Source organism: Sorex fumeus, unplaced genomic scaffold, assembly GCF_029834395.1.
Source record: "Sorex fumeus unplaced genomic scaffold, SorFum_2.1 ptg000037l, whole genome shotgun sequence".
Taxonomy (NCBI): Eukaryota; Metazoa; Chordata; class Mammalia; order Eulipotyphla; family Soricidae; genus Sorex; species Sorex fumeus.
This window is the reverse complement of record NW_026606094.1, coordinates 46,997,501-47,010,525: the sequence shown is the minus strand read 5'-3', so window position 1 is coordinate 47,010,525 and position 13,025 is coordinate 46,997,501. Positions and strand designations below refer to the sequence as shown.

Genomic DNA, 13,025 nt, shown 5'->3' with positions numbered 1-13,025 from the left:
TGAACCAAGTTTACCAAGAAATTAAACGGCCAAAAGTTAGGTATAAGGGAGCCATGCCCACAAACCACCTCCAGCTCATCTATACAAGCTCATTTATTGGCCTTATTTCAGAGACCCATAGATAAATCTCAAAAGAGATCAAAAGCCACAGTTAATCTCGGACCCATGCATGGATGAGCAGACTGAGGTGAATCTGAGGGGGGTAGGTTGGCCTGTGCCTGCCCATGCAGAGCCCCCAGCAGCCACTTGCTTCCACAATCCTAAATTGCCGCCATACCCCTGTCTTGACTCCACCATCTCAGGATAGACCTCACCAAGATATAATCTGCTGAAAATTCAGGTATGCCGGTTTTGTGACTGAAATCGTCCAGGCTTTCATGGAGTTGGGGTGAGATACCTCCCCCCCACTGCCCAATACACATGGAAGCACTGTCAGTCACCCCCACAAAACAACTCCAGCACCACCCTGTAAACTCTATTACTGGCCTTGCTTCAGAGACCCATAAATAAATCTCGAAAGAGATCAAAAGCCAGAGACACAGAAGTGAGTCCCAGGAGAAACCACAGACCTGGAGATCTCTCTGGGCCCCATATGAGTCAATTTCACTGGGACACCTCAGATGGGACAGGTGCAGTGTCACCACCGACTCCAGATGAAACCCCGGCGACCAAGATCTTCCCCAAGTGTGGCCCAGGGATGCGGGTTCCAGGTCTAAATCTCCATGCGACATGGCGACAGAGACCCTGGGCTGTCCTCCCCAGCTCCCCACTCGCTTCTCAGCCTGGCTGTCAAACTCACAAACTCAAATGCCCTCCAGGCACCATCTTAGCGCACCAACAGCCCTGGTCCAGAGATGCCCAAGTGAATCCCAAAATGAATTAGTGCCCTATAGAAATGTCTCTGGAACACAACCATTTACTATCTAGGATTCCAGAGTACACAGCCATGGCACCCATGATATTCAAAATGAGCAATGGACAATAAATGATCCAACATCTGTCCCTGGCAGGCATGCTTGAATGGTGGTGGAAAAATTTGAGCAAACATAATGCCCAAAAGTAGAGAGAAAATATTTGGGAAAATGCCTGCTATGGAGGCAGGGTGAAGACAGGGATAGAAGTGGGTGGAATATACTGGGGACACTGGTGGTGGAAAGTGTGCACTGGTGGAGGGATAGGTGTTCGATCATTGTATGGCTGAATCTCAAACATGAAAGCTTTGTAACTGTATCTCACGGTGATTCAATTAAAAAAAAGTAACGTGGAGTTCATGCCCAATTCAAGCAGCTTAAACAATGGCTGAATAAATAGCAGTAGTCCTACATTTAAAAAAAAAGAAAAGAAAAAAGGAAAATGGCTAAGAAACAGATGGAAGGGGCTGGAACAATAGCACAGAGGGAAGGACGTTTGCCTTGCATGCAGCTGACCTGGGTTCAATTTCCAGCATCCCATATGGTCCCCTGAGCACCACTAGGAATAATTCCTGAGTGCAGAGCCAGGAGTAACCCCTGTGCATCGCCAGGTGTAACCCAAAACCAAAAGGAAAAAAAAGCAAAACAAAACAAAACAAAACAAAACAGATGGAAGACCCACAACCATAAAATGCATAGAAGAATATGCAGGTGATACATCTCTAAGGTTAATATCAAGTTCTATGCCTAGGAAGTTGAGTCCAATGGAAAGGGAAACAAAAGCAAAAATAAACAAATGGGACGCCATCAAACTAACAGACTTCTGTACAATGAAAGAAATTTGCATCAAAATAAAAATACATCCTACTGAACAGAAGATATTTGCAAATCACACACCTCACAAACTGACATCCAATCAATATAAAGAACTAATAAAACTCAAAAAAAATAGCAAGCTTATTTTTAAAAAACAGGCAGAAGCTCGAAGTAAACACTTCTCCAGAGAAGACTCAGAGATGGCCAATAGGATAACAAAAAGATGTTCAGCAACTTTTCTTACTAGGAAAGTGTAAATCAAAACCACAACACCTCATTTCACTCTGTGAAAATGGCTGTTATCCAAAAGACAGGAGACAACAAAAAATTGAAGAGGATGTAGAGAAGAAAAACTTAGTAATGTTGGTGGGAATGTAAATTGGTTATTCCAAGCAATATGGAGATATCTCAAAAAAGCAAATTCCTTATCAAACAATTATCCCACTTCTAAGTATTGATTCAAATTATTATTATAAAGAACAGTGATTCAAAGATACATATGCACTTCTACATCCATGACAGTATTATTTACAACTTTCAAGAACAGTAAACAATCTAAGGGCTCATTCATTGACAGATTATTGTAAAAATATGTGGCAAATAAAAATTGGTCACTAGAGATGGCTTCATGCAAGGCAAGTGCCCTTAACCCCTGTACTATCACTCCAGCTCCCCAAGTAAAATCTCTTAAAGGATGATCTTAACACAATATATGTACACTAAATAGAATATTATCTGAGAAAGAAATGAAATTATACCTAGAATTCAAGGAGTGTAGATTTGCATATTAAACCTGCTATTTGGTCACTATGCATTATTTAATATTTTTACTACTACCTACAGATATTTTATAGCTGTTTGTTCATTTTTTAAAATTTTGAGCCTTATCAGCCCTACTCAGGTATCACTCTTGACTCTGTGCTCAGGAGTCATTCCTGTTAGTTTGCAGGGAACCATATGTGATGCTAGGGACCAAACCAGGGTTGGCTGCATGCAAGGCAAGCACCTTAACCCCTATGCTATCTCTCAGGCCCTAATGGTTAATAATTAAGAAAAAAACTGTTATGGTAAGTTCATGATAAGATCAGTGAAAGATAATCCTCTATTAAAGCTCAGGTATATATGAGAAAATAGAGAATACAATACATAGTGAATATGGAAATAACTTTTTCGCATTTTAGTTATTTTTAAAATAATTGACTATGCAAAACAAATTAAAGAGAATACATATGTGGTTTATACCAAGTGTATCATTAAATTGTACGACAATATCACAAAAGGTAGTTGTAGGTAAATGAACTTATACTCCATTTGAAGAGGTAGAAAGATATATATTGAGAAGTCAAAAGTCAATTTCATAACCCCTTGAACAGTAATAAAAAGTGAGTAGGATGATTGTATATGGAAATGATATAATTATTTTGCAACTTTTCTGTAAGTATAATATTTATTCAAAGTAAATATTTAAAAGGAAATAATGTCAGTTTTCCATATATTTAAGGTAGGTGCATTTGATCTTGCTAACTGTAATTTAAGAAAGTTGATTTAATAAATAGAGATGCCCTCAAAGAAAAAAATAGAAAGGCACTTAAAGTGTAAAATGACAAAGCCTAGAAATTGAGAGGATGAAAAATATATACCATGTTGAGACCAGTCAAAAGCAAGGAGTAGCTATACTCATAGCAGACAAATGAGATGTCACAGAAAAAAATTATTAACAGTGATCAATTTCAAAGGGATCATGCTTTTAAGAACATAAGAATTCTAAACATTTACTCATGAACAATAACATTTCAAAACACCTGAGACAAAAATTGATAACATAGAAAACTAATAATTCTACTGGAAACTTTAATGCCTCTCCCCCAGTAATTCATATAATAATATAAGTAACGGAGAACAACATAATCAATCAACTTGACTAAATTATAGAAAACATTTAACACGATAAAAAAAGCATATATCTTTTTATGGCACACAGAACATTTACTAAGACAGATCAGATTATGAATCATAAGACTCAACAAGTTTTAAAAAACACAAATGATATAAAATATGTTCTCTAGGGTATGGAGCAATAGCAGTGGGTAAGGTGCTTGCCTTGCATACAGCTGACCTGCATTTGATTTCAGCACCCCAAATGTTTCCCCAAGTCCCTGGAAGAGTGATCCCTGAGTGCAGAGTTTGGGTAAGCTCTGAGCGCCACAGGGTGTAACCCAAAAACTAAAAAAAAAAAAATTCTAATCACAAGAAATTTAGATAATGTTAACAGACTGGTCTGTGAAAAATACCCAAATATTTTTGCAACTAAATGCCACACTTAGAAATAAGGAAAACTCTCAAAAACTAATTTTACTTCTACTTCAAAAAACTAGAAAAAGAAAAATAAAACACAAACAGATTCCAAGATAAGAGGATATAGGACCAATTTATTTATTTATTTTGTTTTGTTTTTTGAGCCACACCTGACAATGCTCAGGGTTTACTTCTGGCTCTTCGCTTGAGGCCCTGGGAGGCCATGAAGATCCATATTGAGATGCCAGATTCAATCCAGGCCAGTCACGGACAAAGCCAGTCACTCTGCCTGCTGTTCTACTGCTCTGCCCCTGTTCCCCCACCCCCCTCCCAACCCCCATAGGTGCTATTCAAAGCAAAGAAATTTGCCAACAGAAACACATTACTTGAAAGAATGTCAAACCTCACTCAGAAAGTGTAGATAATCTCGAGTCCCAATAATTAGCTTCAATAATTAAATCTGTGTTTAAACATTCCACATAATAAAATTTCAAACCCAAAAGGTTTTATAAGTGAACTGCATTCTAAAAATTCTAATGCATTTAAGAATCATTAAAGTTTTAAATCATATCAATAAAAGCATGATCCACAAAAAAACAAATTCATAAATTGGAATTTGAGAACAACATTTTAAAAAAGTGTTTATTTGAAAGCACTGGTAAAAGAACAGAGAATATATGTTAGACGAGAAGAAAATATTTACACATATTATCAAATACAGGATTATATCCCAAGTATAAAGAACTCTTGAAATTCCAATAACAGTCAAAATAGCACCAGTTTAGAAATAACCAGAGAACATATTTAGATGTATAAGTACATAGGCATCTAATACCATTAGTAACTAAGGAAATTCAATATTATACTCCTTTAAAAATCATTACCAATTTTTATTAAGAACATGTCAAATTTTATCAAAAAATGTGGAGTAAATACTCGATCAATAAAAAAAATCTTCAAAAAGGAATGAAGAGTGACTGAGGATCTCTACACTGTTCACTTTGAAAAGGGTTGGACACTGTTACTTAAGTATCTATTTCTTCTGTGAGTCATTCATTTTATCTGATATTTACCCCCAAAGAAATGAAAGCACCTGTCTATAATTCTTTTTTTTTTTTTTGCTTTTTGGGTCACACGCAGTGATGTTCAGGGGTTACTCCTGGCTCTGCACTCAGGAATTACTCCTGGAAGTACTCAGGGGACCATATGGGATGCTGGGAATAGAACCCGAATTGGCCGCGTGCAAGGCAAACGCCCTACCCCCTGTGCTATTGCTGCAGCTCTGTCTATAATTTTTTTAAGTCAATGTTCATAGTCATTTTATTTGTAAGGAACAAAAAGTAGATACAGAGGTACATTTAAAAAGTAACCATAGGAGCCAGAACATAAATAGTACAGTGGTTAGGATGCATGTCTAGTAAGCACCCAGCATTTCTTCAATCTCAGGCACCACATGATTCCTTAAGCATCCCCAGGTGTGGTGCTCGAGAATCCAGGCCCCGCTAGGGTGGCCTAGGTAATCTATAAGAATGTGGATGTGGAGTAAGTCGATCCTTTGGATTGTCGTAATGGTTTCATGGATGTTAAAACTTACGTGTTAGAATACTTTTATTGTTTTTGTTACTTCAGGCCTCATCCAGCAGTGCTTGGGATTTATTCCTGGCTCTGCGGGTCATTCCTTGCCATGTTCAGGGTATCATATGCAATGCAAGGTACTGTTCTGGATTGGTCACATGAAAGGTAAGCATTTTACCTCCTGTAATATCTCTCTCTGGCCTTAAACTAAAATTCTTAAATGTTTTTTAACATCAATTATATTCCATAAAGCTGTGTCCCCCGTCCCCAAATCAAATGACAGCTATAACTTATCCTTAGCCAAGGATCAAGAAGAGGAAACAAAATGGTCCTTAGCAACTCTAGTTGCCTAAGGTTCATTTAAAAAAAATTATGTGTAAGACAAAGACATTCCTACACATAAAGCCTCTCTGAGGAAATTTTCATTAAAGTGATATTTGAAGTTATAATGGAGCTAAAATAACCTCTCAAATATTCACTGAATGTTCCTCCCAAACTAAGATAAACCACTCAGTGAATAGAAAGGCTAATGTCTCGTGTCTGGCTCATACATAGGACCCACTCTGAAGGAAAACAGGGCTGGGGAAACAGAAGCCACAGGTATGTCTTCCTTGCATTACAGATCACAGGTTTGTTTGTTTGTTTGTTTGTTTGTTTGAGAGGGGCATATTTAGCAGTTCTCATATCCTATGGCTCTGTGCTTAGAAGTGACTACCTGGTGATGCTCATGGTGATCATAAGTGGTCCCAGGGATTTGAACCAAATGCTAGAAAGCTCCTGAATCCCTGTTCTGTCTCTCTGGCCCCATAAATCACATGTTTGAATTCACATAGTCAACTGGGTTTTTGTCTAGAAGATAGACAAAAATAGAAAAAAATCCTAACTATTCCACCTCAGCAAGTGTAAGCGAGCAATGTCACAATCTGTTTAAAAATCTGGAATGTAAGTGTGTAGGGGTGAGTCTCTGCCAATTGCATCTCCTCTCTGAAGCGCAACAAAATACTGAAGAAAATAGTGGTTTCCCCATAACTATGACCTATATATCATTATTTCTCTGCTTGATTCAAGGCCACATTTCTTGGTTATTTAAATAATACAAGTTGAAAGCAGCATGATAAAATATGGAATGTAACAAAAAGTTTTAATTAAGTTAAAAAATGTCTATCAGTTATTAGAAATGGTAAGGTAATTTTAGCACTGCTGTGAGTCTGACAAAATCTTCTGCATAAAGAAAGGAAGTTATGCTGATGGGCGTTAAGCCTAACATGTAGTGAGTCCTTCAACATCCTTGCACACTTAAAACAGACAATGAAATTGATAGAGAGCCAGAGATATATGATCTATAATTTCAGAAATTCAAAATAAATAATAAAACCCCATCTTGGTATTTATTGGATATTTCAAAATAAAAATTATTTCTCTGAAAATACTAAGATTTGCTGGTCACAGAAGTACCCAGTGGTGTGTTGGTCAGCATTTAATAATAGGCAAGAAAATGAGAAAATGAACAAAAATCAGCAAGTCTGTTTGTAACATTTTCTAGTTGAATTGATTTGAATACCCCCTATAACCGATTTCACTGAATTTTAAATTGATATGACATAGTTAGCTCTCCTAAGTCTCAATATCAATTAGTGTAACTATCCCACTATAAATTCATCATTTGTGATGGTAGCAAACTCCAATCCTGTAGAGAAACCAGGTTTCCAGGTTATGTCTATATGTTTCCTTGCATATGAATTTTTCTTTTGAAAGATATTTTGAACTGCAACAAACATTTTCATCTGCAAACAAACGGTCTTTTAGTATGTAGATGAACATCTATTATAGACTTCTCAAAAATGAAGAACTCAATAAATTTGCTTTTGCTTTAACAGAAACAATATATGTTCAAATTTAATTCAAATTAAATGCTTCAAGTGAGCCCCAAAATATACTTCAAAGAAACAAAAAAGACAGGACATTTTGATACTGAGTTTAGACAAAGATTAACCTAAGGCAACTTGTTAGTAAAGGAGAGGATGGTTAGGATAAAGTCAATGGATCTACACCTCAGAACCTGAGCACCCAATCTTGAGGTAAATGCGGGCTTTTGAATTTCTATTTTAATAAGGGTGCTGATATGTAATTATAGCAATTAAAAAGGGGAGATTTTTTAAAAAGTCATCTTTTTGTGGTGTTTTCCACAAAGAGAGACTTTCTTCAAAGCTAAATGTTATAATGAAAACTAGAAGAAACAAGCTGATTTAATAAACTGGAAGGTCAACAACAAAAGGGGGAAAAAAACAAGAGCAACACAGCTCCAGCATTTTAACACAACTGTAGCAGAGAAATAATAAAAGGAGTAACAAAAGAGCAGACATATACCCAAGTTCTGAGTCTGACTGCAGCTGGAGCACTGAGGGGTCTGTGTCCCACTGAAGGGTCCTAATCGTGCAGCACAAAGGAAAAAGAACACAGAGAATTAACGGAAGGGGAGGGAAACAAACCAAACCAAACTGTATCATTCATCAAGGCAATGTCATATACAGTACATACATAGAACATCTCCCCACTTCCTCATCCCCTCCACCCTGGCAGCAAGGAAGAGCCTGTGAATACCAAGCAACAGAAGAAAATGAGAAGCCATCCTTTCCTTTGAAGTCATTTGTGGGTTGTTTGTTTGTTTGTTTGGCTAAGGGAACCGAAGAGGTTCCTGGTGATTCTTGGCCACACTGGCACATGGTTCATTCAAGGGCCTGAAGGTATACTGCCGCTCAGAATTACCTCAGCCACACCAGCGGTGCTCAGGGGACCTTGAGCACTGCTACTCAACATACTCAACAGGCCAGACTGCATGCAAGGTGTGCAACTAAGCCTCTGTATTATCTCCCTGGCCATTTGATAATGCAAGCAATGGTTGTTTTCAAGAAATGGCCCAGAGCCAAATAATCACAATCACGATCACAATCATCCTGTTGTTCATCGATTGCCTCAAGCAGACCCCAGTAACATGTCCTTCATCCTAGCCCTGAGATTTTAAAAAGTGCCATATTCAAGGCTCTTTCAGGGTTAGGAGAATGAGACCCATCATTTTTACTGGTATTTGGCATACTGGGTACGCCATGGGGAGTTTGTCAGACTCTGCCGTGTGGGCAGGTTACATCTGGTAGCCTGCCAGTTTGTCCAAAGTAAGAACAAAATAATAAGAAGTCACACGGCCACAAATGCGGCTGAGCACTTCTGGGAGCTGGGTTTTATAGTCTGATCAAAATGAGCAAATCTGATCAAAATGAGCATTTAAACTTATTAAGGAATCTGACATCCTAGAACTACCACATCTGTGAGGACGAGAATCTCCCACCCTTGAAGAAAAGCAAATGCAAAGATGAAATGAACCAGTGAAATAGGGTAGTTGAACCAATATGGGACATTACTCGAGGGTCCAGTAAATAGATGGCTTCCTCTGGTTGCTCAACACAAATTTAACTCAACGGATTTCTAGATTCTTCATGTTTTCTTTGTTTGGTTTGTTTGGGGGCCATACAAATGTGATCACTCCTGGCGGGGGATCAGGAGGCAATATGTGGTGCTGGGAATTGAACCCAGGTTTGTCATGTGAAAGTTAAATGTCCCACCTACACGACTACACCTCCAGCCCTGCTTTTTTATACATAAACATCAGGATGGCCACCACAAGTATCATTTGTCTCAAAGGCAAGTGAAATCTTACATATTTTAAATATTTCATGACAGAACATACAAGGAGTAATAGCTAACAGACATTCAATTTACTTGTTCCCTTTCAAAGTAAGGGAGGATAAATAACTCTTCTGTGAACACAGTGCATGCGGGAACTTTCTTGGGCAGGCCCCCTCAATTTCCTGCATCTAAGCAGCTGCAGATGAAGCAGTCACCAGGTCCCCGGTAGAAACCTTTGGAGAGCAGAGTCAGTCTCTGCACCGCCAATCTTGCCTTAGCAACTTCTCCAAGGTGTGTGACAACTGGGCATGTTACTCAAATTCTCAGACCCAGAACCCTCTTGCTTATTCCAAGTGTGGTGGCAGCAGCATGTCTTGAGAGCATTGTGGGAATGCAGGGACTCGGGTGCCCCACAGACACACTGACTCATTACACTTTAATGGGGACCCCGAGTGATTCAGATGCAGCTTAAGCTTTAATAAATCTTGCTTTGTTTTCTTGTCTATAAAGGCTTACTATGGTTTATGAGCCAATTTATGAAGAATCGACCTGCAGCTATTTTCCAAACGTATCTCAAACTACTTTCCCCTTCACCATATCTTCCTTGGTGTTCTTCCGCTGAAATGATGTGTGGGGCATACCTTTGCTTCGGAGGCCCAGGCGCCACCTTCTCAGGCAGTCTTCTTCCCCAGTCGTATTTCAAGGAACAATCCCATTTCACTCTCCATTCTCTTCTTTTGTTTTACTCCTTGCCCCACCCATTGCTTTGCTGCTCTTGTGGTTGTAGGTTTCACACACCTGGTTGTAGAACCCATCAAGGGTGGCTGTCGTGCTCATGAGTGCTCACCAGTGCTCACACATATAAGGCTTTGTGTCACGATTACCTGCTCTCTTGTAGTGGGTCCCAGACAGCAGAGTTTAAAAGGATGGCACAGGCAGTATTGGGATTTAACACAGGCCCTCACACATGTGAGTCAGGCACTTATTTCTACTGATTCATCACCTAGGATCCCTACTTTAATAAAAAGAAGTTTAAAAAATTGGATTTTAGGTCACACCCAGCGATGCCCAGAGCTAACTCCTGGCTCTGCATTCAGGGATTACTACTGGCAAGACTCAGGAGATCATGGTGTAGTGCCAGGAAATGAACCCGGGTTGACCACATTCAAGACTTACCTTGTGTGCTATTTCTTCAGCCCCTCACCACAATCTTACTTTTATCATAGAATTAAACTCAATATTTTATTATATCAGTTTATTTAACCACTGTTTGTCTTTGGGTTAAGGTTCATTATGTTAGCATTAGCAATAGCTCTAGATTATAGGAAAATGCCTACAAATGTGTCTGTCATACATGCTTATTATATTAGTTGAATTATCGCTCTGATTTTCTGTAGAGATTACATGTTATTATACCTCTAGAGCTACTGCACCTAACATATGTACTATCAGTGTTATGAATCAATCCATGTGAAGTATGTATGAATCTGAATCTCTCCTGAAGCGATATCAGAATGCATTTTCACAACCCTGATTGGCTATGACTGCTTCGCTCTCTTACCAGAATATTTTTAAAGATGACAACTCAAATCTAATCATCAAATCCAGTTAGCAAAATACAAGTAGCTGTAATTAAGGGTTTCAGTATTAGTTCTTATATGTGTGTATGGTGGAAAGGGTATTTCCCCTACAGTCAACAAGAATTGTTCTAATGGCCAGCAGGGCATTCCATAACCAGGTGTGTTCAAGAATTCAGTTCCATTCTGACACTATACACAACAACAGATTCTGGAAGTTGAGGTTCCCAACCCTGTTGAATCCTACAAAATTGTGCATACCCTCACCATCACTTCCTAGGTTAGTACCTCTACTTCTTACCAACCTTAAGGATTTCAGCAATACCTTCTTTGTACATCAGACACCAGTTGCAAGTCAGGATTATCCATACTTCTGACAAGTCTGGCTATCAACCAGGCGTTCCCAGGATCCCTCTCCTCAAAATCCACTAATTTATCAGATCTGACCACAGAACTCAGAAACATTTTATTTAGCAAAATACTGTTTGTTATAAATGGTAAAATCTTAAATAGCCAGAATGAAGGAATGCATAGGTCCAGACTGGGAAAGGTCAAGGCGTTTCCATGCCTCTTCCAGGTATGTCATTCTCTGTAATTACCATCACATTCACAGACACCAAAATCCACAGAATCCAGTTCATTTGGGTTTTGTGCAAGGCTTAATTTCCTATGTGTGGATGGCCATTGGTGGTTGAACTCAATCTCTGGGCCCTATCCCCTCCTATGAGGTCAGGAGGTGGGACTATAAGTTCCAATCCACAACCCTCTGCTAGGTTCTCAGAACTACAGTCTAAATTTTGGGGTGCTTTTCAGAAACTGTTTCATTTAAATGACAAAAGATATGTTTGTCTCATTAGGACAGTCCAAGAGGTTTTATGAACTCTGTGCCTAAAACGGTGAAGGCCTTATAAGTAATCACAATATTATATGCACTGTTTTCTAGACCAGTGCTTTTCCAAGTTTAACACATACAGATACCCAGGAGAATTATTAAAATGCAAATTCTGGGTTAATGTGGTTGGAGTATTCTCCTACAAGTCTAACGGGCTCCTACAGATGCAGATGCTGCCCTCTGTGGAGCAAAGTAGGAATAGCAAGGTCCTGACAGATCCAGGGTTCTCAAACTGTGATGTTGATTGAAATCACTAGGATACTGCTGCTCCTTAACTGCAGAAATCTTAATACAGTAGATCTGGAGTGAAACCTGAGCGAATCTGCACTCTAACAAATAAAGCTTTCCTACAGCTGACCCCGAGGTTGCCTTTAGAGAATGATTAAGGAAGACGATCGCTCTCATTAGTCGCAGGCAGAAAGCATCACTGACCCTCAAATATGAAGCCCTTAAACCGGTGATTCACTCAAATATGATTTATAATTTAGGTTATTTCAGACCAATTAACTCTGAATGTCTAGTGTGAGACTCCACAATCCCTCTGCATTGCAGTAACTCTCCAGGTAAGTCTAATGAGCAACCAGGGTGAGAAGTACCAGGCTGGACCAGTTTTATGCTGGAGGAAAGCAGCCCTTCATAGGTGCTCTGCTTCTTTTTGATTGGTGGAGGCAATGAAATCCATCCCACTGGGGTTCGCCTATCTCTAGGCATCAGACCTTTTATCTTTAAGGTTATTTCTTTTGCTAATGACAGAAAAGCAGCCACTGGCCCATGCCAACTATAAAACACCATCTCAAGTAAGGGGTGAAATCTGCCACTTACTTGGCCCACAAGGGATGATTTGCAGTGACCTTTCCCACTTTTTTTCCTGGGGCCACTGAAGAAAAGAAGAAGCTCCCAGGTGGTCTATTGCATCTGACCCTGATCACCCACCTGAACTCCCTGGCTCCCTGGACCCTTACAAAGTAAAAATGATGATTCTCTCGGCTTCACTCCCTTAAGACAATCACAGATTAACCAGTCTGGAATTTGTATTTTCTCAGCCAACTCAACAAAGGAAGTTTTTAAAAACTTTTTGGAATTGTAAAGAACACGTTTTTTTTTCCTTTTTGGGTCACACCCGGGAATGCACAGGGGTTACTCCTGGCTCATGCACTCAGGAATTACTCCTGGCGGTGCTCAGGGCACCATATGAGATGCTGGAAATCGAACCCGGGTTGGCTGCATGCAAGGCGAACACCCTACCCGCTGTGCTATTGCTCCAGCCCCTGTAAAGAC

The 13,025-nt window shown here is 39.3% G+C and overlaps 1 protein-coding gene across 2 annotated transcripts in view; it reads right to left on the bottom strand.

Moving 5' to 3' along the window:
• Window positions 1-13,025, bottom strand: part of DYNC1I1 (dynein cytoplasmic 1 intermediate chain 1) — a 378,224-nt gene that overhangs the window by 289,421 nt on the left and 75,778 nt on the right. The window contains exon 5 of one of the 2 annotated variants that reach the window (XM_056118121.1): window positions 7,965-8,024. The exons of the other annotated variant lie outside the window; for it this stretch is intronic. Coding sequence (XP_055974096.1) covers window positions 7,965-8,024 — 60 coding nt within the window. The remainder of the gene's footprint in view (window positions 1-7,964; window positions 8,025-13,025) is intronic. 2 annotated transcript variants of the gene reach the window in all.